General features: G+C 38.1%; 1 protein-coding gene across 2 annotated transcripts in view; it reads left to right on the forward strand.

The window, feature by feature from the left end:
• Positions 1-1,465: 1,465 nt before the first annotated feature.
• The window catches only part of LOC139675594 (gamma-aminobutyric acid receptor subunit pi-like), a 48,072-nt gene continuing 23,775 nt past the window's right edge, over positions 1,466-25,762 (forward strand). For both annotated transcript variants that reach the window (XM_071563475.1, XM_071563477.1), the window contains exons 1-3: positions 1,466-1,654; positions 10,319-10,422; positions 17,196-17,299. In XM_071563475.1, coding sequence (XP_071419576.1) covers positions 10,352-10,422; positions 17,196-17,299 — 175 coding nt within the window. In that variant the 5' untranslated portion in view covers positions 1,466-1,654; positions 10,319-10,351. The remainder of the gene's footprint in view (positions 1,655-10,318; positions 10,423-17,195; positions 17,300-25,762) is intronic.

Raw genomic sequence — 25,762 nt, forward strand, 5'->3', positions numbered from 1 at the left:
TTATACAGTTAGACAGACTGTTCAAATAAAATATGGGGGGGAAGTACCCCAGGACTGGCACACTCAGCACATATTCTTGACTCATAATTGGATCAACATTCAACATTTGCAGGAAAGAATGTTTTTTACATTTCTTTAATTTCTCTCACCTACAGATGCAGTAACCAAAAAGAGCTTTAAAAATAACAATAGCAGAAATGCAAGCAGCAGTACTGAAACCTGCTCCATTTTTTACCATGGGGAGATGTGTTTTTCCTCTCCTGTTTTTGGCCTCAGACCTTCCCGTGTTCTGTAGCCTGGGGAGAGCTTTCAGTGTAGTCAGAGCAGGTACATGATGTCAAAATAGCCCCTTAGGACAACATGTCAGTAACAAGTTTTAAGTTAAAGTTAAGAAAAAGACAAACTAAAAGGAGATAGATTGAGACTAGTTAGGGAAGAAATTTTTTACAATGATGGTGGTGAAACACTGGCACATGTTGCCCAGAATGGTGGTGGATGCCCCATCCCTGGAAGTGCCAAATGCCAGGCTGGATGGGGCTCTGATTAATCTGATATAGCAGAAGATAACCCTGCCCATGTCGGGGGCTTGGACTAGGTGACTTCTAAAGATCCCTTCCAACCAAAATAGTACTATAACTCTGTGAAAAAGAAAATACATGCTTAGTTCTGACATGAACTGAGACTAGCATGTGCTAGGAAGCAAAATCTGGTTATTTTACTAGAAGATACAGGATTGAGACCTTTCAGCCTTTGCCCTCCTCAACAGTTATCAACTCTTTAATCCCCCAAACATCACCAGGAGTTAAAACTAAAATAGTTGAAATCATCTTCTTTCCCCTCCTTCACACCCTGGACCAATAACACGGTATTTTACTACTGGTGACAGCATCAGGAAGTGTTTGATGTGTTCCTCTGTGTGTTGCAATGAGTTCTGGCAGCAGATCTTAAATTCTGCCCGAAGTTTATTTTCCTAACACAGCCTGGGTTGGTAATCACAGCCCCTAACTGGTTTCCTTTATCTTGTGTTTTGTGGAATGGTGTTTCTGTAGAGAAATTGGTTACTTTCATCTCCCTGTAAACTCCCAGCAGCTCCTGAAGCGAGAGTTCAGAAGAGAAAGCAACATCTGCAAAACTAACACTTTCCTTCCAGTCGCACCTGAAAAAACTACAACAAGACACCCGGAACATTTCCACAACAAATAGAGTACAAGGGTGAAAGTTTCTACTCAGGGTAGCCGGGATGTGACAATTTCAAGAAAAACGAGGTAATGAGCAGGAATTTTCATGCAAGCTGTGAGTTACGGAGGCACAGCAAAAGAAGAAGCCGTGGGAAGTGTTCTTCCCCGAGACTTTTGTCTATCAGGGATCCCTCGCCACTTTACTGTCCGGCATCCTTTCCCCTAAACTCGCTGTAAACTGAAAGGGGTGTACACGAGATTCAGCAAGGGAGGAGGGGCAAGGGCAATGCTGTTTAGAGGCACCTATGGGGGCTTGAGCTACAATAACAGGGGGGCCTTCTCCCTCTGCCGCCCACTCCCGGCCGTGGGCGGGCTCGAACCCGCTGCGCGGCGCCCCCGCAGTGCCCGGCCGGCTGCCAGGCTGCGCGAAGCTCCCGCCGCCCGCCCGCCCTTCCCGGGCCGCGGTCCCGGCTCAGGTAAGGCGCGCTGGGCTCGGGAACGCGGCACCTCCCGCCAGGAGCTTGTCCCTGCACTGCTCCTTCCCCGGGAGCACTCTTGCCTTCCCTTCTGATCCCTCCACCTCCGCTCAGCTGTGTGTGTTTGGTTTGTGCTTTTTATTTACTTTTTTCTTTCTGAGATATCATTATCCTGCTGGATTAAAATAACCCAGAATAACAGAAATTTCCATTAATGAAATAAGTCAAATCCGTGAAGCGAGTGGCCCCCCAAAAGCCTTATTTTTAAGAGCAGTGACTGGCACATGGAGAAACTTCTCCCAGAAAGATAATGTAAGAGCCAGCTCACAGTTTCCTCCTGCCTCTAATTCCCTAACAAATCTAGACATCTCAGCTCAAATGAATATGTAGATGAACAATGTGCTAGTACTTAAAAAGGTGTACAATATTTAAAAGTAAGTAGATCACATTGATTAAACCTGTTGTTGGGCACCAAGTAATGAAGAAAGGAAATACTTGAATTAAATGAAAGCATTCCATTTCTCTAGCAGGCTCTTTACTTTGTAATTCAATTAGAAATCAATTGTCTATATACACAATGTCTATTCACACTTTATAAAAAGGGTTCTTAAAGGTTGTTCTTCATCATGACAACTCCAGGTAATTCTAATGACCTGTCATAGAATAAAGCTAAAGCAGTTTGTACTTAAAGAAAAGGAAGATCCTGCAACAGTCACACACTTACCACACGGGAAGATTAGTTAAATCTGTATCACTGGCAAAATGTGAAATACACGGTCGGGGTTTTTTTGTTGTTGTTGTTTTTGTTTTTGTTTTTGGTTGGGTTTTTTTTTTAAGTGCTACTTGCTTTCAAAGCCCCTAGAGGGATTTCCTCTTAGACTGAATTCCTGATGACTTTGAGCTCAGTTCCATATATCAGTCAGAATAACTCCTGTGACTTCAACCTTAGTAGGTACAAAAGTGTACAGCTGAGCCCAGGTCACTCAACTTTGACAACATTCACAGTTTTGTATGGTTGTACAATTAGAAGCATTTTTTTCCTGTGATTGTAATTTGCTAAAATATGTGATTCTACTGAGTAATTTTAACTATATTAATTTGTACCAGTTAATTTCAAATACAAGAGCTTCCTAGATTGCAAAAACCCTAGACTGTTTTGAAAACTGATTTTCTTCTTTCCAGTCTTTCATTCTGCTGCACTGCTCAGAATGGTTAGTTTGTAAATCTGGACACTTACTAATTCTGTGATGAATTACAGACCTTGGACTCAAACTGAGAAGCATTTTTTTGGTGACTAATGAAAATAAAACTTTCTCTGGAAGGTTTCAGATATGCATAACAATAGTCAACAGCAGAAAAGTCTATGATTCAAATTCACAATTTGCATGGAAAAAAAAAGTCATCACTGGTATATATTCCCTCCTTTCTTCCCTTTCCCTCCTAGACTAACAAGCCTTTGCAACTACAAATAAAATTAATTGCAGACCAGGGGCCTGATTTTCTGTCATAAATCTCAAAGGCACATTGGAAAATATTCAATGAGGAGAGAAGACGGATATGATTGAGCCTAATCTGCTACTGCAGGGTTGTTATTTTTCCCTCACAGCCTTGAGGATGTATTCAGTGACATATGGTGAGATGACCCTCATTCTCCCATGCCAGAGGCTGCGTGGAGGGAAGCTGCAGGCACATTAGTTGGGTCCTGGATAGTTTCTACAGTTTGAGACTGTGAGCTTTGCTCGAGCATTCATCAAGGTCTATGTGGGGAGACTCTCCTCCAAGTTAAGGCGTAGAATATGCTAGATCAATGAACTTCCATAAAGAACAATAATTTAGACTGGCACCAGAAAGACAGAATTTCATTTGTCTTTTCAAATCAAGTTGTTATTTTCTTAATCCAAACCAGCATATTCTGTCCAACTTTCTGGATTTTCAACTATTTATATTAATCATATCTATTTTGAAAGTGCCCAAACAAAACTGTCTCCATTTTGCTACAGGCTGTAAAAACATGTTACCCTGGTCTGTGCCAGTAGTGAAGTATGGTATTAATGCTGTAGTAGCAGCATAGTATCTGCTTTCAGCCCATACTTGTTGGTATCCTTTAGAAACCTGGTGGGCCTAAAGTGCTTACCTAGGCACGTGTCAGGTCTCAGATGGTTGATGGGAGACCACCCAAGCCATCAGTGTGAGCTACACTAAAGCTGTTTGCACCTCCCTGCACAGTCAAATCCTTTGTAAAGGTGCCTTTGAGGTTTCAGTCATCATTTGCAGCCTCTGAAGTTTACCTACCTCTTTGACTCAACTGAAACCCATTCATTCATTAAACGGCATGAGCCTCTCTGCTCTATTGAAACCACATGGGTTGGCTGTGACTTGTGACTGTCAGACCAGCATGGCAGAGGGTAATCCATGTCTATGAAACTGGGTGTGTGAAGACCTTAGAGTATTGACATACACCTTTGAAAACAAGTAAAGGTCTCAGATTTTATAGACCTGTCATTTGGTACAAGAGGACCCAAACATTTGCAGTGCTATGTAGGGGTCCAGCTGCCCAGACAGCAGAACTGTGATGTACAGAGCAAAAGATTTAAGTAAGAAGTTTTCATACGCATATAAACAACCATTAACAACCCCATAAACTTCTGATTGTTTGGATAATTACAAATGACAGTAAACATCAACCATGACTCAAACACCACTAATCTGGTAGACTTTTGATTGTCATCTATCTCATATCATATTTAGGAACAAGGTGGAGACAATTCACTGCCTTTTTAAACTAGAAAAAAGCCTGTATGACACATTTTCTATAGATTTCTCAACAGATATAAGCAGAGCTTGTAATGAGCACTAGTTTTAAGCAGTCCTATAAGCAGTTTACTTTCTTAAAATCTATCCTGTGAATGTTCATTACTACATCAATTTCTGTATATTGTTGAAACCTTTCAGTTCAGGGTTATTCTGGCTGGAAATAGGACATCTGGCATGTGGTCCATGAAGGTAACTCCTAGAATTGTATTGTCATCCTAAACACCCAGTTGTTATAAATCTGAAATTCATTTTCTAGAAAAACTGTGTAACACTAACAGCATCTTCACCAGTTATTTCCCAGTTAATCCACAATATGTAATGTATTTAAAATGCACAGAGTGAAAACAACAGATAAACATATAAAATAATCCTATTATACATTATGTAAGTTACTCTAAGGCTTTTATGTTCATGAAATTGATAATGTAGGAAGCTTGGTGAGAAATACAGAGCTCAATCTAGAGCACCAGATGTCTCTGACAATTAGACAGTTTTCATATACTTAATTATGTAAATACGAGCAGCATGGCTAGTCTTTACTCCTTTTGTGGTTATAAGTGCTGATACTAAAAAAAGTTAAAATGGTTGCAACAAGAGATGTGTTTAACTTCAATTCTAACCTTCCAGAGTATTTTGAGGACAGCGATGTTACATGTTAACTTGTACATTTTTTGGAACATTGAGATAAGTAACTGATTTGTTGCTGATATAGTCTGAAATCTTCCTATACTTTTTTTTTTAAACAAATATGTTTTTCATACAGATTTATTTGAGAAAATTTGAAAAGACTCTTATTCAATGCTCTATATATGTATAAATGATTTTTAATTATGAAGATTCACTTACAGGCCATTTTGCTACACCAGAGAAGCAGTGTTCATTTCTTTCTTCTTATTTTAGTGATATGATCTCCTGCTGTTGAACAACGTCTTTAACAAAAACATCCCAGAGCACAAAACTTGAGAAGATGCTTTCTGATTGGAGCAACTTCCCCAATGTTTCATGGAGAAAGTGACACTTATATTACCTGGCACATGTGACAACTGTATTGATCAGAACATCGGAGCATAACTGGAATCCAGTATTTCACTTTGAACTATTGCCAGATATAGCACCAGTAGAGACCTGACATCCATCCAGTTGCTAACATAACACTGTCATAACACATGGCCCCTGTACTGCCTATCTGCAAAGAAAACATGACATCTACTTTCCATGGACCAAGTAAATCTAACTTTGATAACTTGCCCAAGGAGACTTCCATGGTTTATGCCCATGATAGGCAAGATCAGACGTGCCTAAGGTTTAGAAACAAGCTAACTGGTATGCCAAAAGCCAGTTTGTCAGCCAAATAAGCGGGTGCTCCTTATAATAAGATGCAGACACATGCATTTGTCCACTTTCATCAGTCAATTCCCTAGTTAGACCTGAAATTTTGCTGCTGCTGGGTTTTATTCCTTCTTTCTAATTTGTTTCATTAAAAAACTCCTCTTGCTACTTTTCAGTCAAGCTGCAGATCCTGCAGTGTTGATGCTAACATAAAAAATTATTTTAAATTGTAAGAAATATGCATTTCTTTCTCTTTCATGATATATTTCAGGGACACTTAGGAAATATAATGAAACTACAACTATTATAGACAGGCATCCAGATTAACACAAAGACAGATAGCATGGCACCTTATTCCACGAAGTGCTTTCTGTCAGTGATTACTGTCAATCTGTTGTATGCATCTGACTTTTCCAAGCTGTCGTGGTTTTGGCTGGGGTAGAGTTAATTTTCTTCACAGTGACTGGTGTGGGGCTGTGTTTTGGATGTGTGCTGAAGCATGTTGATATTACAGGGATGTTTTAGTTATTGATGAGCAGAGCTTGCACAGAGTCAAAGCCTTTTGTGCTTCTCACACCACCCTATCAGTGAGGAGGCTGAGGGTGCACAAGAAGTTGGGAGGGGACACAGCTGGTACAGCTGACCCAAACTGACCCAAAGGATATTCCATGCCATATGGTGTCAAGCTCAGAATATAATATTGATGGAACTAGGAGTGGGAGGTGGGTGCCACTCAGACTGATGGCATTTGTCTTCTCAAGTTACCATTACACATGAAGGAGCTCTGCTTTCCTGGGGATGGCTGAACACCTGGCTGCCCATGGGAAGTGAATGAATTAATTGTTTTGCTCTGCTTGGACCCATGGCTTTTGCTTTACTTGTTAAATTGCCTTTATCTCAACCAATGATTTTTTTCACTTTTACCCTTCCGATTCTCTCCGCACCATGGGAGCAGTGAGTGAGCAACCGTGTGGGGCTTAGTCGCCAGTTGAAGGGAAATAAAAGAATTATTTCCTGTGTAACTTGGATTTAAGAGTAGTAAGGAAGACTGGTCAGACTTGGAGAAGCCAATGAAGATGTCAATACAGTGTCAGGGGCCACTTTGATAAAAGCAAGAGCAGGAGTGAAGAATGAATAAAGAAGCCAGAAGTGACAGTGGAATTTTGGGACCATATTCTTTAGGCGTTTTCTTATTTTGTGTTTGCCCCTCTACTTTTAAATCTTATCTTGTGACTGTCTTCCATTTACCCACTCCCTTTCTCCCATTGAGTCCTTAGTATTTCCAGCTTTCCATCATCTGCTCTCCAAGTGGTTCATATTGATCTAACAAACATCGGACAAAGTAAAGAGTAAAAAATCTCACTGGTTGAATTGCAGTTCTAGTGGACAATGCAAGCAGGAGAATCTAGAGCAGGGGAGGTAGTTATACCTCTCTGGGACTCTGGGTGAATCCCTCCTGAGTTTCTAGCTGCTTATCAGTCAAGCATTTAAAGACACAGTCATTCAACAGTTTTCAGCTGATATTCTAACCCCCACCATCTGCTTTTTATTTTAAGATAATTCCATACACAGTTTTAGATGCCTGCAGTAACAGCCATGGGAATTCAGGCATATGGCCACTACCATATGACAAAGTGTATTATCCAATAATTTTTGGTTTTTCTCATGCATCTGCTTGTGCATAAGATACTTCAGTATAACAGGCATCTCATCATTGGTTTTGTTCACACAAAATTCACTCCTAGTGAAATGTTAGGATACTGCTACTACCTCTGCCAGCTGTCTACCTCATCCCATTTTGGTCTCAAATCTTTGTGAAACTTGCATAGTTCACTTTCCCTGTCATGCTGAAGATAATAAATACCAAATTCCTAGCAGAAATACCAAAACATTAGACAGAATTTTACAGTCCAAATCTGATCTGAGTAAAAGTAGAAAAGTGGTGTTTTCTCATTATAGGAGAAACTGGGGCAGACTTGTTACCTTTGCCTCAATTACTTAATGGTAGGTTTAGAATATGATGTGTCAATATATGCACATTAGTCTGGAGAGCACGTAGTCTGTCTAGTTAAAGCAAATGGCTCAATATTCTATGCAGAAAACAGGTTATGTGTATTTTCTAGACTTCAGGAGAGAGGAAAATATTATGGGTTCTGCTGAACGAGTTTTAAATACCAGTAGTTACATAGGTACACATAACCAGAAAGGAATCCTGCTGTGAATATATTTGATAAAGAAATGCACGACAGGAAAGGTCCAGATGTGCAAACATACCAAGAGGCAGGTTTTTCCATGGAACAAACAAGCTCAATAAGCCCCATAAAAAAGGGGCAGCAGAGAAAATGTGTGCATGCATGCAAGCATGTACTTGCATGAAGCAGAGATTTGTATATTTTGCTTAAGTATTATCTGTGAAACCTCTTAAGACTTCAGTAGCTACCCAGTTCTATTCCTTGACTGGCACACGGTGTCCCTTTGCAGCGATGGGATGCCAGTTGACATGACAATTGGATCTCTTGATTAGTATTTCTCTTATAGAAATGACAGATGTCCTCCTTCCTGTTATTTCCACGCTCTCTCTTCCTGAGCATAGAAAAGTACCACCACAGAATGGATTTGACCTTTCATGTGTTACAGACCAAAATTCTCCATTCCAGCCTCCCATAAAATTGCTAAATTGGATGTTGGTTAAGGTCTGAAGGTAAACCAGCTGCTTTAGAGAGAAGTCAGTAATCAGCTCACTCCTTTTGATCTTCAATATTGTAAAAGCTAAAACCAAACAAGTACAGAAATATCCATAGGTTTCCTTAATCTGTTTATAAAGGATCTTCAAGCATACTAGGAGTTCATAGTAGCAATTCAAAAGCTAAATATAAAAGCAGCTTTATGAAGTACTTATAAAGACAGTAAGAGGCTTTTATTTTTAGCGTATTTTCCTGTGAGATAAAGATAATGAATGTAGAAAGTACCCAAGTCCAAAATGAGATACGCAAAAGAGATCCCACAATCTGCACTAGGAGTGTTACAGAATCAGCATGTAGAGAGCAAAGTTCTGACAACACCATCTGCCCATTTGTGCTGTTTTTTCCTATTACCAGCTCTCTTAATGTCTCATGCATGATTTTCTGTGGAAGTCAGGAGGAGTGTATGATTTATTTTGACATTAATATTTATTAGGCTGGTGTATGCCTAAAGTATCCAAGATGCTGAAAATGTTTACTCCTTAAAAAAGCCATTTAAATGGCTTTCCTTTTTCTTTGGAGACATTAACAACTTATTTTGTCACCTCACTGTTACATAAAAGTCATATACCATTCACATGGCATTAATTTAAATAAATACCAGTAGAACTATAGTCTGAAAGGAAAACTACTTTGGGGTTAAAAAAGTTTGCTAGCATTTTGCATTGATCAATAAAGGATGATGAATCAAAGCTTTAAGTTCTGAAACTTCAAATTCTTCACTATTAGCAATCGACTGGGAAATTAAACACAAAACTCTTTCTGGACACTGAAAATATTATATTTCATTGTCTCTTCCTAAAACCTACAACAGATATTTCATTTTTATTTATTAACATTTAAAAATCATCCTGCAGATTATGGGTAGGTAATATTCCTGTCATGTTGGGGTTTTTAGAGATTTTAAGTAAGTCTTAAAAATAACATTTCTCTGCTCTGATGAAATATAGCAAAAGTGTGCACAGTCTGTGAATTTCAGATCTGTTGCATGACTGCATTAAACTGTGGATTGATAATCTTTTCATCCAGAAATGGATTACAGTCCTGACAGTTACTTAAAATAACCATTATGGATGTGACTCATACTAACAAAAGCAAAGAAATCCCATTCAGAAGAAAACATCTTGCCTCAGACAAACATTTTCATGAATGTGGATGGTTATATATGATTATTTATACATGGTCAAAGGATTTTTTTTAGTAGCTAAAGGTAGAAGCATATAATTTCATTTTTTCTCATAAACAAAAAGATTACCCGAGTTTCATATTGTAGGTATTGATGCTACCCATGTATCAGAGATGTTGCTCTTAAACAGCTCTGTGTTCTATGATGGGATCATGTGTTTTCCATTATGAGGAGTGCACTGGTATGCCAGAGATGCATGCATTTACAAGCATGAATAGCAAAGACAACATTCAGTGTTTGCAATTCTTCAGCACATGATCACATTTTTTTTTTATATTTGATATATAATATATATCTTTATATTTATTTATATTTTAGCAATTACTTTTCTTAATACTTAAAGGACAGAGGCAAAAATGAAAAAGCTGTAGTATACTGGAACACATCTTCTCTTGCTAAGTTAAATAAATCCTGATGCTATCTCTTTTTAAAGTTTTGAGGGTTTTTTTAATTTATGTAGATATTTACTAATACATTTATAGCAGAAGCTATTCAAGATACAATTGACCTTTAGTATAGTATACCTTGGGAAATTAGGGTATTTGAAATGCATATATGTTGTAAAACATTATCTCTGCACATATCTGTTTTTAGGAGCTACAAGAACTTCTGAAACAACTTGTGACAATGTGCCATTTTAAGAGGTGCAGTCTCAAGTGCTGCAGTCTCAGAGTCCTTTTTCTATTGATGATCTATAGGTAAGAAGTATTTGCTAAAACTATTATTTCTTCAATATATAATACTATCAGTTGGTTTATAATAAATTTACATATAACTAGAAAGATACTGACCAGGAAACAAAGTCAAATCTTCTTGACAGTTGAATTGTTTCTTACAAATATTTAAGAATTTGGGTATTAATAATAGAAATACAAGACTGAACTTCATGAATCTCAGCTGTCTTGATTAAGTTACAGTATTTTTTAGTTGAAAAGATGGATGGGAAAAAAGAATGGAATTTAACTTAAGCAAATGATCCCTCACATTACTGGGTAAAAAGTGTGAATATCATTTCCGATGCTTAACAAATTTAGACTAGCACAAGGTCCTTGCCTGGAGCACATACCTTGCCCAGGGACAGAAGCACACAGTCCACCTAGATTTACTACAAGCTTGAGATAATAAAATCATCATTGTGCACTAAAAGGAGAGTATCTTAGAAATATTTACCTCTTTAAAATACTGTTTTCTTATTCTCTGTTGATGAAATCATGAAGTCTTCAGGAAATCTGAGTTGTGTTAAGCTGGAAAGTGAAAATGATCCCCTCTGTGTGCAAGCAACCCTTCTAACAATGCAGTTGCCATGACAAAAAAACTTAAGGTAAAAATGGAGCACTTAAAATACATTCCTTCTATAAAAATGGGGAAAAAAATCTTTATAAGTAATTCTAATAAGAAAATGTAAGCTTGGACAGGTTAAACATTGTCACCAGCACCTTCAGCTGAGGTATTTAAAGCCTGTGAGCCAATGCTTTACTTGGAATTGCCTAACCTATTTTATCTCCCAGTAAATTCCTCAGGATAAGTCTCTGCCTGAGTTTTAGCTTAAGTGGCTGTGCAAACACACATCCACTCAGTTGTGGGGGCAGGTGGCACAGCCTGCTAAAAGGGAGTTTAAACCATCCACCTCCCTCACCTTTTCCAGTGCTATAAAGAGATCTTTGTCCAGAACACACGCTTGCTCTAACTCCAACTTCTTCCTCATCAGGTGTCATGTGACTTGCCACACTGTAATAATTGGAAGACTCATAACTTAGTGATAATAAAACACTGCTAAGAGATCAATGAAATTTCAGCAGCTCAGCCTGTAGTATATAGTGCCTTCATTATTATCAGACAGACTTTGTGAATTCTCTTACATCTCCATATGACTATGAGTATCCAGAAGCACAGACAGCTCATTCCTGTCTAGTATCCATGGAAGTCATGTACATTCACAGCACAGGTTTAGCTTGGATACAAGTGCACTGCATTGAGGTGAGGTCCTGTTGCACCCAAATCCAAACACAGGCAGAGAAGCAGCTCTGTTCCTTCGCTACCTCACAGAAAAGATGATGCTTATGTACACAAACACCTTTTTCTAGAGAAAAAATCAGGAAGAGTTTGTGAAAGTACTGTTTAAAACAAAAACTATCTTGCTTGGCACTGAAACAGAAATATTTCTGAGCAATATCCAAGGGCTGAGGTGCATCCAAAGTAAGAGCCATGATTTCTCTTGGTCATTTCTCATTTTCCAAGTGATCCCTTAGATAACCCAGTTGTGTAAGTTCTGGCTAATGTCTGAAGAGAGTTTCCTCCAGTGAGCACGTTATAATCAACAATGATATCAGGCTATTTTTCTTGCCTTTCTGTCTCTTCCTTCTTGACTGACACTTCTTAACTGCACTTTCAGCACTTGACAGTTAATTGACACTACAGTTACATCAAAGGTCCATTTTTAGGATTAAAATCTATATCTGGGGGTGGCCCAGAAGTATTTTGATGGTTTTTTTAAGATGTAGAAATGAAAAAATCGAGGCAAATTTGAGTAGTCAATAGAACATGCAGTTCAAATCATTATCAGGAGTCAACCTAAGTAAATGTATGCTTTTTGGTCCTAAGTAGAGCTCCAATTTGTTTCAGAATGGAGGTTTTCAAATTGTGCTGGTTTAAACGTAAATTGGCAGGAGAACTGAACCCAACACGAAAGAGATGTCAGAGTTATGATTTAATAAAAATATTACAATAAATGCAATGATGCAAAGAGAAATTGGTTTTAATCCACAAAACCCAGAAGTATAACACAGCACCCTCAGGCACAAACAGAACCATGTTTGTTAGACCCTGTGCTGGGACCCACATGGTTCCTCTGAGTCCAAAGTAAAAGGAAGAGAAAAAAACTCTTGGTGAAGATGACTATCACAGTCTGGTTGAGAGTGGTGGTCTCCTCTACCACATACTCCTTGAGGTTCTGATCCTCCTCTGGATCTGATGAGTGGTACCGGAGGTCTCCAAATCCCATGATTGTATATGCTCAGGTTCAATAGGAACACCCAGTACCTTCCCCAGGGCAGGGAGTTCCACAATGGATGCTCTAACTCTGTGAGTCATGGGGTATTTTTGGAATTGTTGATGGCCCACCAGCAGACCCCTCAGACTGAGTGTGGAGGTGATGACAACTCCCTAGAGGGGAGTTGTCACAGTTCCTATCTCACAGACTTCTTTAACACCCAGCTTACATCCTGAGGAGGAGCATCTAGTAGGAACTACAGCCATGCCACCCTGATGCCCAATCTCATCTGATCTCAGAAGCTAAACAGTGTCAGCCCCGTCAGTACCTGGATGGGAGACCTTCTGGGAATACTGGGAGCTGTAGGTTCTAGTCCTGAGGACTTCACTGTCACTGTTCAAGCTCACTTGGCCGTGGCAGATGAACTTCAGGAGTTAAAAGGTGGGACCAGTTCTGTGCACACTGTGCCTCATCTAAAAAATCCACTGCACAGGCTTGAAGGACACACCCAAAATCTTTGTTCACAAAGCATAGCCATGATGACATCCTGGCAGGTCAGGTGTGCCCTGGGCAGCTGCTGCAAATGGACCATTGTTAACAATTCATGACAAATTACATAGAGGGTGAAGAGTACACAGCTTTGGTCACACCCCTACAGTGGTCCCAGTTGCTGAACTAGGACATAAATCAAAGAATGTTGGCCTGGGTTGATGGAGTCAGAGACAGAAAATTCTGCGTGTTTTTGTTTTTTTTTTAAATTTATTGGGGGGGGGAGGGGTTGGGGGACTGCATTTAAGAGTACTTATGTTACTTCAGTATCTGTTCCTGTATCTGGTAGGTGGTAACATAGTGCTACAGGTTCAACCCTCACCATTTAACAAAAAAAATGAAGACAGTACTGTGTTTTGCAGAGAATTAATCAGTGATGTAGTAGATTTTGCTGCAGTTTATCTACAAACACCATAAAACCCCCTGTATCATTGAGCACAAGTATGAAACCAGAAGTAATACCTTTATTTGCATCTGTAAACCCTTCTCCTGTCAGTGAATTGCCTGAAAAAAAGCCTTTTTTATTCTTTTTTTTCCTGAGGGGAGTGTTTCAAAGGCTTGTTCAGACTGTATCTGGCATTTTGTTTATCTTCTCTCAGTTCTAAGGTGTTTCTGTCTTTTTCATGATACATAACTTCTGACAAAAAATAGCCAGGAAAAATATTCTCGTACATGTGTCTAGACTGTTCTTTTGCTTAAAGTGGTGATATATACTATGGTTTAGGGCAAATGTTCCCTTTTTCCCCTCCAGTTACCCCATTCTGTTAAGACACTAACTTGGAAGCATCTTAAATAACAAGGAGTTCTTGTACCTTCCAAGATTAGCCAAGTCCAGAAAAATACTGTGTTTTTGAGCCACAAGAATAACCAGGGAAAATAAATAATTACAGTTCAGATTTTACAAAAGCAAGCACAAGTCATTGAACCTGAGGAGTTAAAGCATTTATTATACACTGATAACCCAGAACAGACAGATATTCTGACAAATAATTATATACTCAGTTTTATTCTGTAAAAGCCTGTTCTCTCCTCAGTGGCTGGAAAAGCTGTTTCAAGGCAATTCCATACTTAGATGCATGCCAACATATTTCACATACATTAAGAAAATGGGGAAACTAAAACATACAGCTTCATTTAACTATAGAACATGTAGTTAAATATAACAACACATGTACCGAGTAAAAGAGAAGCTTAGATGCATTGATGAGAAGATGTATGTGTATGAGTGGAATGAGTCTCAGCTTTTACTTTTATCCTTTGTGAATGTTTGCACTTGTGAGCTCACTTTTGGTTAGCAATGATTGGAGGACATGAATAAAACAGCACTTTAAAGGAAACAGAGCAGTGTCCCTTAAAATACAGAAAAGCAAAACTACGTAAGGCACATAACCTCTGTAGGTTCCTTGTCTTTCAACTCTGACAATCTGCTTCTGAGTCTACCCAAAGTTATCAGGATGGTAACAACACAAATGCATATTTAAGAGGCATCAGGTTCCTTTCATGTGTTGGCTTATAGGACTTCTCAAAGGTTGTATGGCCAAATACTACACAAAGGGACACTGCCTTGCTACTTTACAGCTTCAATTACTGTACAACAGCTTTTCCAGGCCAACAAGTTCTTACTTAACAATAAAACTCAGAAGAGCAGTGATATGAGGCTACACATAATGTATTAATGAGGGGAATAATGAATTACCACAGGTGATTTAAAGGAAGGACTTCCAAAAAAAAAATTTAAAGTCATTGTTCAGAAAATAGCTGATAATGAACCAGCCCACTCTGCAATTGCATACTGATCAGCAGAATAATACTATCTATTTGCAGTGGAAAAGAAACAAGTGTAAAACTTATTCAAGAACAATCCAGTAAGTCTGTGAAATTCAACTCATGCAGCTCACTGAACACTTAGCTAAATTTTATATGTAAATTACAAAAGCAGAGATATCTATGCAAGTACAATATTTAAGAAATTAATTACATTTAAGTACATTTCCAATTTTAACACCTTTATGCAACATAAACCAGGTCTTTTTATTTGTATTCACACTTCAACTGAACATGAGATGTGTTTGTTTCTTTAGAATAAAACTTACAGGAGAAATTTCTCTTATTTTAATGCTGGCGTTACTCAAGATGACAGTTAAGGTTAAGTAAAGTAATATCACAGTTCTATAGCAATACAGAAATAAAAAACTAGGGACAAAATAAGGGAACATATAGGATTATTCAAATGTCTAAACTATATGTATCACAAAGTAGCTAATGAAAAACAGCTATTTCTATTAGAATAGGGTCTGGTGAACAGAAAATTACACAGCAATAGCAAAACTTCAGGCCAGTGGACACCACATCTAAAACTACAATGTGACTTGGCCTCATGCATTCAGTGAGATCATCTTAGCACTTAAGCCTTGTCGGTTTAAGATACTGGATTATTCCTGGTGGATGAAAACCACAGTTTCCTATGGTTATGAGTTCCTCAAACTATCTCAAAACCAGAGCAAAATTAAAAACAAAAGATCAAGCTTTGCCTAACTCAAGGAGACTCAGAAATATAATGTAGAAGAGTGAGCAGAGCTTTCAGGAACAGCTCTAGGAACAACTAGAAATAAGAAATTCAGTGAGAATTTAGCAGTATCAAGAAAGATCACAAAACACTGGTATTCCCTTAGCTATCAGTTTCATCTCCCCAGGGCCAAGTCACCACAGCTAGAGCTCTTGATACCTACTCTAGGAAAGCTAAGAGATAGACATAGTCACCTTTAATGGCCAGTCAGTTCAGATGAAGGAAGTAAAACCCATAGATCCCCCTCTCTTGGTGAATATATAGGTGGCTGCTCTCCATCAGCAGAGGCAATGCCTCTGCTTGCAGCCAGATGGCCTTTATTGATTTAATCAATTATTTGCTTCTCATCTTCAGAATTCATATCCTACATCTCTCACATAACTGGCAACAAGTAGTCAGTACCATTTGTGTTTTAATTTATGAAGAGCACAGTCTGAATCTGTGATGGGTGAGCACACTCTGCTCACACTTGGGGTGCCCATGGTAGGGGTTAGGCAGAAATTAAGAGCAAGGTTTTTGCTATGTGATTGCTACCTAATATGTAATAGCCCTTAATGGCCACAGGTGTCCCTCCCACAGCTGCTAACCATCAAGGCCCATAAAAGGTGAAGAGGAGCCTATAAAAATGAATCATGAGTAAATCTAAAAAAAGAATTGTAATTTTCATTTGCATCCTCTTTAGGGCCTTTATTTATCTAGCCCCTGTCATGTCCCAAACCTGCCCTTGGGGTAAGAGCCCCAGGTTAAAAATGGGATTTGTAATTCTTTGTTTTGTTTCTATGGGTCATATTTGTAGCTGTTTCTGAACAAAGAACGTATTTGAATTCCCATTATGCTTCACTGATTTTACCCAACAGGATTATTTCTGTAACCTATTTAAAAATTGTGTTGTGAAAGCAGGATTTTTAGTGTGCCTATATGCACTAGTCTCTGAGGTTGGTTTCTGTCTCTGTCCTGGGGGCTAAATTTAATGTATTTTATTATGTAAAAAGAAGCTTAATTTTAAATGCTGAAATAAACAATTGTTAACTATTCCATGTTCCTAGATTATAACAATAATGCCCTGTTCACAGATAAAGTACTAAAGAAGATTGTTTCTCAGATGAAGTGTCAGGAAATAATATAATTTAAAGAAACAATAGACTTTAAGGTATAAAAGTGATAATTTTTTTCCAGTAAGAGACTAATACAAGTTATGAAATCTGATATTTTCTGGATTATTTTTTTACAGTGCTGCAAAATGCTAACATGCAGCTATTTCATGATGTGTTACCAGATAGGCAGTAATCAGCAGTACACTTGAAATGTCATCTCTGCTATAATTGATAATGTCTTTTTAAAACATCCTCATTTTTCATTCCTTTTAGGTCAATGCAAATTCCTGAAGTTGAAGGAAAAAGTGAAATTCTACCACCAACTATACAAAAAATAATAAAAGGATACAACAAGTACCTACGTCCATTTTTTGATAGTAAGTGGAAAAGGTCTTTCTGTAAGACTGAGCCATAACATAATGTGGTGTCTAAAACTCAGCAAGGAGAGCGAATGTTTTTTTCCTTCTATACTTTTTTTTTCCTCAGATGTTTGACAGTGACTGACCTGATTATACATATTCTATGATATAATACGATAGAGTATAAGAGCTTTTGTGGCCCAAGTTGAAACTTGCATATTCTAGGCATTCAGAAGCTAAACTTCTAGACTGTTAGAAACTTGACTGTCATTCTACATGGGTCTTCAGGAAATAAGCTGTAGCATCTTACCTATTTAAAAGCATAATTTCCTTGAACTTCCTAAATAGTAACTATAAAAACGTTTGATTAAAGATTAGGAGGCTTTATATACCAAACTGTTCATAACAGCAAAGGCAAATTTTGTTGCTATACAAAGTATTATGTGCATTAACTGTTAAGATTGCAAAAGAATTATTTAATAAATTATTCTTGCCTCAGGTCCTAGAGGTCACTGAACAGATTTACTGCAAAACTATGGGGGAGAATGAATTGAATATGTCAGTTCCCTGAACCAGTTTGGAAGACCCACATAGTCTACTGCACCAAGGCTGATTTTACTACCCTGCAGTACAGTCAATTGGGTACCTCAAATCTCAGTGACAAACATCGTTCTTGCTCGAGTCAGGCTATTGTATACACCAGAAATACTGAAGAGATTGAAGATCTCTTCCTGGAGAAACTATAGAACTCTGAAGTAAAAATAATTCTGGATGTTGAAAAGATGCTCAGCACTGTGTCTGTCAGACAGAGTGAATGCTAGGCAATAGTTCTTAAGCTAGATATTAAAAAATACTAAAGGTTTCAAATGAAGATTCTTATATCCCTTTATATCCTGCTTAAAATAATTGACTAAAGAGTTCTCAGACCATACGGTTTCCCTTGTTATGTAAATACCTGGCTCAATACGAGTATTCCACATCATGTACCATTTCCGAATCTGTTTCATAAAAATATTAAGATATATCTGTATTTTAGGAGAAAGGAAAACTATTTTATCTATTTGTTTCTATTGTAATGATGTCAGTTGATGATACAACTGCTATAAAATATTTAATGCTCTAAGGAGATTTTCAGAAAAATAGAAGTAACTCTAATAAATAAACTAACCCTTTCTCACTGGAGATGATGCATAATGTAAAATAACTGTGTTCAGTGGCCATTAATATATTTTATTCATTACTTCATGCCAGTACTAGAGATTCATTGGCACTGCCATGATTAATGTGCTTTGGTAGGCAGCAGAGTTTCATTGCAAAATCCTAGGATAGCAATTAAGACCAACAATAAAGCACTTTTGAGTTACAAATCTCCCTTTTCTTTTCTCCATTTTTTCCCCTCAGCTGTGGTATTGCAGCTATAGTTCTTTTTCTGCCTGGGTATTTTGTTCAGAGGGATGCTAAGGATGCTTTGTTTGCCTGGAAATCCCAGAGGAGCTCAAGCACCAATGAAGTCTTTGTCACTCACAAAGCCAGTCTGGCACCTCCAGACAGTGTCAGCATTGCTGTGTATGCTTGCTGCAGCTCAGGCATGCAAACACTGTGCCAAAAATATTTGATGGATCTTTATTCGCCCTAGTGCTAAAGGAATGAGATGACTCTCTGAAGAAACACATTTTATTGATTCTATTTCTAAATGCAGGTTTGGTGGTTTTGTAAGAAAATACTTTGTAGGAATAATTCAGGCTAGGATAATTCAGGAAATGCTCTCCTGATTTTTAAACCTGTAGCTTTTTGCCAGATCATTTGGAATGGCTTTCCATGTGATAGAGGCATCTGTGCTTGGGCTGGGGAGTAGTGTCAGTTCAGCCCTGGTCCCTCTCTGTTACTGGCAAGGTGGGCTGCACCTTGCATGAAATTCAGGTCCAGGGGAAGCTATTGCTGTTCTCAGAAACAGTGCTAGTGTCCCACCCAGATCCTCATCTTAAAATCCCTGTGAGTTATACTTATTTCTGTCACCCAGGCTATGATACCTTTGTTCCATGTAATATTGTCCTTATTTATATGGGTGTTATTTGCCTGCAGTTGGTGTACCTTGCATCTATTATTTGTTAGGAAGATTTCAATAGAACTGAATTTACTCAATTATATAAACAGCTACAGCACAGCTGTCAAAGAGTTGCTGAAGCCAGAGCATAAATTTAGTCATTGATACCTCCTCTGTGACTTCCCCCTGCCCCATTCCCCCAAATCCTTAATTTCTTTGGTATGATAGTTGTATACTAACAGTAACAGACTGACCTATTAGAGATGGATTTTAAGATCAAACTGCTGGTTAGACTTGACCAGGCTAATGAACAAATACATGGTAAAAACACAAAGTGGGGTGTTCTGGTGGAGATCATCAACTACTGTAAAAAAGCCTACACAGTCCTGATTGACCTATCAGTGCTGATTTACCCTGAGAAGGAAACTTGTATTTCTAGAAATATGAACAGAAAAGGATAATATGCATATTAACCTGAAGATCTAGGTTTGCTCTGTGTAATGCATGAAAGGATTTGTATATATGGGAATCTAATATGTGCATGCTGATACACAGAAATATCCAAAAATAATATGCTAAAGTCAGCCTTTTAAAGACACTTGGATTCCTTTTTTTATTTTTGGCCAAGATTCCTTTGCTTTTGAAAATATGTGTATTTCTGTTTATTTTTGTGGTTAGACATGCACTCATAAATATGCATGGAGCAATTTGTCATAAAATTAGGTGGTATTATTTGTTGGCATCTACAGTCCTCTGAGCTTAACATTAGCTAGTCATAGTGGAACTCTGAAATGTGATTTTCATCAAGTATGAGAGGGCCAGGGGTTAGCTGGAATTTTAGAATAACATAATTCAAAGTCATGTCAAAGTTATTTGCCCTTGAAAATTTTCTTCAGGCAGGAAATGGGGATTTTCAAAGTGATGCTTGCTGCCAAGATTCAGTCATACTCTTACAAAATCAGTGACACTGAACTCCTTAATATTCAGCAAAATAGGAGTTTAGTCCTGAAAAGAAAGCATTAGGTATAAACAAATGATCATAAAATGAAGGTTCCTTTCACCTAAAGCCAGAACAAACAGAAATATTTACTAGTCAAGGCAATTTTATGGCATTTCATAAATTCCCAGTTTAATAAGCCCTTTATTGCCCATTAGTTTGTGTTTTGTCCTTGTGCTGGGACTGGCAGTTGACTGGAAATTACCCAAGCACATACAACTCAGCAAGTGTCATTAACAAGGGGACCATGAAGATATTTTTCATTTGAATCCAGTGACTGTGCAAAACAACATAAAAACTGTCTTCTCCTCTCTTTGCATGAATTGAAACTAATGCTTTTCTAGATTTTAAATCTGGATTCATGTCACCTTACTTTAGTCATATCTTCCTGTGCAGATCACCCCTGCAGGTCCTTGCTACTCAAACGTTGCCATTTATGTGTAACACAGACTGTCATTCCCATCTCTAAATTAGATGCCTAAAGTTGGATAAGTTGAAGCCAGTCTTAGTATGACAGAGGTTTGCAAACAAAAATTGGTGTAGAGTTTTGGGTTTGTCCATGGTGGGTGGCACAAGCCCATTGCCAAATCATGAGGGTACTTTTACATGCTGTTTAGTGCAGAGGAATCTCAGCTGGGCTGGTTATTTAGCTCTGCCCTCATTTGAATATTACTATTAAGAATGTTCTCTTTCCTTATGTATAGCGTTTAATGTCCCTCTTAGAGTTGGTTCATCAATCAAGTCTTCATAAACTGAACACATAGTTCTAGGAGTGAATTTTAAAAGAATTACCTAGTCCATTCTTTTAGCCATTCTTTTGATTGGAATATGAAATATTCCTATACTAATGTTAGTAGATATTGATCCTGAATATAATATCCATCCTATCCTTTTAGAAATATAGGAAATTCTTCTATAGAAAAGCAGCCATAAGGATTTTAAAATGTGCATTTTCCTGAAATGTGCTACATAACCCTGACACTTTATTTCAGCCATACAAGTTGATTTCAACCTCAGGTTTTCTGCTGAAACCGTGTAGACCAATTTTATAACTTTAGGTGCTGTGCCAAGCCTCTCTGAATTAATTAGTATTTCCTGCTGACTTCAGTGAGCCTTGGATCAGGTTCACAGAGTTGTTAAAGGATGCATAAAATCTTGTAAATAATTTTATACAAATAGATTTTGTTCTTTGATTGAATGTGATAATTTAAGTGCTCTAATTAAAGAGAGACTAGAAAAAGGTCACAGCTAAGTATATTTGAATATGGAAGCTGCCTTCAAGTGGTATAGAAAGGTGTCATGCTTAAATGAGTTATTCTAAATCACATTTAAAAGATTATTTTCATTAGCTTTGTAATGAGTAATACACTTCATAGTCTTAAGTTTTATATGAAAGGAAATCAAATCTGAGTCCAACCTTCTGTGTAAGACCAGTCACCATGGTTTTTTTTTCTTCAAATGTTGTTTATATGAAGTTCTGTGAATTTATTTAGGTGAAGTCTTTTTAGTCTTCTTAGCTGTACAATTTACCCCCAAAGAGACCCAAAGATATGAGAATGTTAGGTGTGTCTAACACCCTTTGATTTAGTGAGACAAGCTCACAGGGTATGTGAGAAAAAAATACCAAAAAAATCATCACATAAAAAGTATTTTATACCTCACTTAGCCAATGTCTAATCCTTCAGAGAAAGGCAAAAATCTAAGAATAAGTAAACTTCAGCATCCAGATGATAATATAGGTTTTCGTCCTTTCCCATGGAACTAAGAGACACTATGAGACCCACTGCCACCTGCATACAGGACAGTTTGGGTATTGGTTTGGCATTTTTCTACCCACCCTGTCCCTAAATGTTGAGTCCTGGAGACTCTAATTGAAGAACAGTAATTAAATTCAGTTAGAAAAAGAATGAACTTATTTCAAGTTTCATGTCTCTAGCTTTCATAAACTTTGCTTTGCCAAAAAATGTGTACAACTTACTAGGAGATGCATTTTCTGGCATTGGCTAAGTCACTTCTCTGACTTCTCTTGGAGGAGCTGAGTAGATGATGTTCCTTGATTTTTGTTACAAACTCTGATATTAAGCATCCAGATTTTATTGTCTTGTGGAATATTTCTTTCTCATATGAACTCCACTGTTTGCATAATTTTTTTTCAAATGGGGAAAACAAATCTTGTCACTGTCATCCCATAACAGTCTTGCCAACACAGAATAGATTGCAAGATAGCTTAATTCAGTGCCTTACTCCCCACTGCAATAGTGCTTCTACCAAAGCATAAGATGGAAAGAGCATGTTGGAATGATTCTCTCTGACAACCTCTAAATCCTTCTCAAAGGCACTGCTTGCCAAGATAGTTTCCTATCCTGTAAGTACTGCCTGCATTATTTGTCTCCACATTAATTGCTTGCAATTGGCTGTATTGAAATGTGGTTTTTGAAAAGTGATTTAACAAGTCCCCACCAATTTTTGTCTTGTCCACAAACTGCACCAGTGAAGCAACATCACTGTCTAAAAGGTTATTGATGTGAACAAATAGGATTGAAGCTGATTCCTGCTAGAAATGGCTGTTCTCTGATGCCTTCATATCAAGAATTACAGCTGAGATCTGTCAGAAGGACTATCTTAATCTGTCCAATTTCTTTATGTAACCATTTGCCCAGAAAGACGTCTTGGGGTGGGAAGTTAAATGCACTGAAAAAAATCGAAGCATAATGTATCTCTTTATGTAAGGGTTCCATAATACTCTAAACCAAAGCAAAGCTGGCCATCAGAGACACAAAATCAGATTTTAGGAACCTATGAATTATTCTAATGCTAATTTTCCTTCTAATTCTCTGTGAGAGTTGCAGTATTTTATCCAATATTGCTGGAAAGATGAGATGTTCTTACAAGAAGCCATCCGTTTCGAGGTATTTCTGAATGTCAGAATTGCTTTAAGTTTTATTGAATTTGGAATCTTTGCGGTAATCCAAACTTACTTTTTAGTTATGCTGTCTGCTACTCTTCAGGCCTGCTTTTCCACATCAGATCACTATGAATATCTATAAAGTGCATAAAGGAACAGTCTCTGCACAGAAAATTCAGTGCAAGTTAAAATATAAGTTGCTTAGATTGCACAGTCATTGCTGTAACACGGCACTCCCTTTGGCAGTTCTTTGCCATGCTTTGAAGGTTCCCTTCACTAATGCCGGACACACTGACTTTAATTTTCTTCTGAAGATCGGTAGATTTCTTCTGAAGCTGTCATTATGTGTACAACTTCTGCCAAACATATGGAAACATAGGAACTGACTGCCTCATCTGGTCTGCTGCCCAGTTTTTGTCACTGTCAACAGGAGACCATTCAGAGGAAGTTCAGGGGAAACCCTGGTGAATAATTATGGACAGACTCCTTCTGTTATTAATACTTTACAATTTATGGTACCTTACTAAATAAGCATTTAGCCTCACACACAAAAAAAATAAATCGGCATTTAACTCTTAATACTGTTATAACTAACTGTTGAAGCAAATCTCTTCTCAGCAGCTTATATTGTGTTAACAAAGATCCTTTTCATCATCATCATGGCTAGGCTTCATGAGTGAAGATTTGGGAAGGGCTCTACCCACATGGGTGTGTCCTTTGAGCCTGCACAGTGAATTTTTTAGGTGAGGCACAGTGTGCGTGGAACTGGCCCCACTTTTTAACTCCTGAGGTTCATCTGCCACGGCCGAGCAAGCTTGGACAGTGACAGTGAAGTCCTCAGGACTAGACCCTGCAGCCCCCAGTACTCCCAGGAGGTCTCCCATTCAAGTACTAACTGGGCCTGACCCTGCTGAGCTTCTGAGATCTGACAGGATCGGTTGTGCTGTTTTTCTGCACAACTCCTCTCATACAGCATGTTGATGTATTGGAGGTGATAGAATTTTCTGCTCAGTTTTCTGGAGCACTTGGGCTGTGATAGCTGTCAGGCGGGGCTAGTGGAGCAGGATGGTTTTGTCCTGACTGCACTACCACTCCTTAGCACTTGAACCCCAAGGCAGGTCTATGCTAGCACAATCAGTTTCAGCTTGAAGCACCTCTTAACCTGAGCTAGAGGTCTTGTGGTTGGGAGTCACCCAACACTCTCTACAACTACCTGAAAGGAGATTGTAGGCAGGGCAGTATTGGCCTCTACTCCCAGGCAACTAGCAATAGGTCAAAAGAACATGATCTTAAGCTGCACCAGGGAAGGTTTAGGTTGGACATTAGAAAAAAGTTCTTTCACAGAAAGAGTGATTTGGCATTGGAATGGACTGTCCAGGGAGGTGATGGAGTCACCGTCCCTGGAGGTGTTTAAGAAAAGACTGGATGTGGCTCTCAGTGCTATGGTCTAGTAGACAAGGTGGTGTTAGATCATAGGTTGGACTTGATGATCTCAGAGGTCTTTTTCAACCTAGCTGATTCTGTGATTCTGTAACACTATAATACTCTTGTGTTACTCTGTAATATTTTGAAAAATACTTCAACAGGAAAGAAAGCAGGAAGAGATCCGCAAAGTCTGTTTGTGTGATTCCTGAAAAATGAAACCCTACTTAATTTCAGTAATCTTCCTGAAAAATTAGCTTTTCCTCTCATATGTGTAATAGTAGAACTGATGATACTGAAATGAACATTTTCCCTAATAGACAGTCTGATTATTCCCAGCCATGATTCCCACATAGCCATCTGAATACTGCATTGTCCTCTCCATAGGACAGTCCATCATTACGCATGAGGATGAGGTTGCCCCCAAATTATTGTGTGACAGTTGGCAATCTTACATGAGACTCTGTAAAGAAACTTTAAAAAAATCAGAAAATTGATTATTTTAAATTTTTATTGCTCTAAAGGGTCTGATGTATTTTCTGAGACTGGCCTATATATTGTACCTGTGTAATGATATTGTACAATACTAAGTGTAAGTATTAATTGTCTCTGTTGCTGTTGCACCCCAGAAAGTTGGGCTGAGTTTCCTAGAGGTTTGAGCTTTTAATCCTGGAGGTAGAAAACATATGTATTCCTGGAGTATCAAAATCTGAGAATAATGGAAAGAAAGATAAGAACAAGCTGTCAGTGTTCTGAGGGATTTTTAGTCAGTTTTGTCCCAAGGTTATCCTCCAAAATCGTCTTCCAATAGATAGCAATTTCTTCTAAACCCTGTGTAAAATTTTATAATATATTAATAGACACACAGGTTACCACCAGGGCATGCTGCAAACCTACAGTTTTGCTTTGAGGTGGAACTTTAAACTTTCAACTGAGTCCAAAACAAAGGATTTATAAATTTTTTTCAGGAGTGACAGATGTTTAATGACTTTAACACATGAATTAGACATAGAAAGTATTTTGGAAAAAATAAAAATAGTAGTACACTTCTGTGACTTAGAATGACATGTTTTTTCTTTGGTGTTGCTCAGGGGGATAAAGTTGGACTCCATC

Source organism: Pithys albifrons, chromosome 9 (genome assembly GCF_047495875.1).
Source record: "Pithys albifrons albifrons isolate INPA30051 chromosome 9, PitAlb_v1, whole genome shotgun sequence".
Classification (NCBI taxonomy): Eukaryota; Metazoa; Chordata; class Aves; order Passeriformes; family Thamnophilidae; genus Pithys; species Pithys albifrons.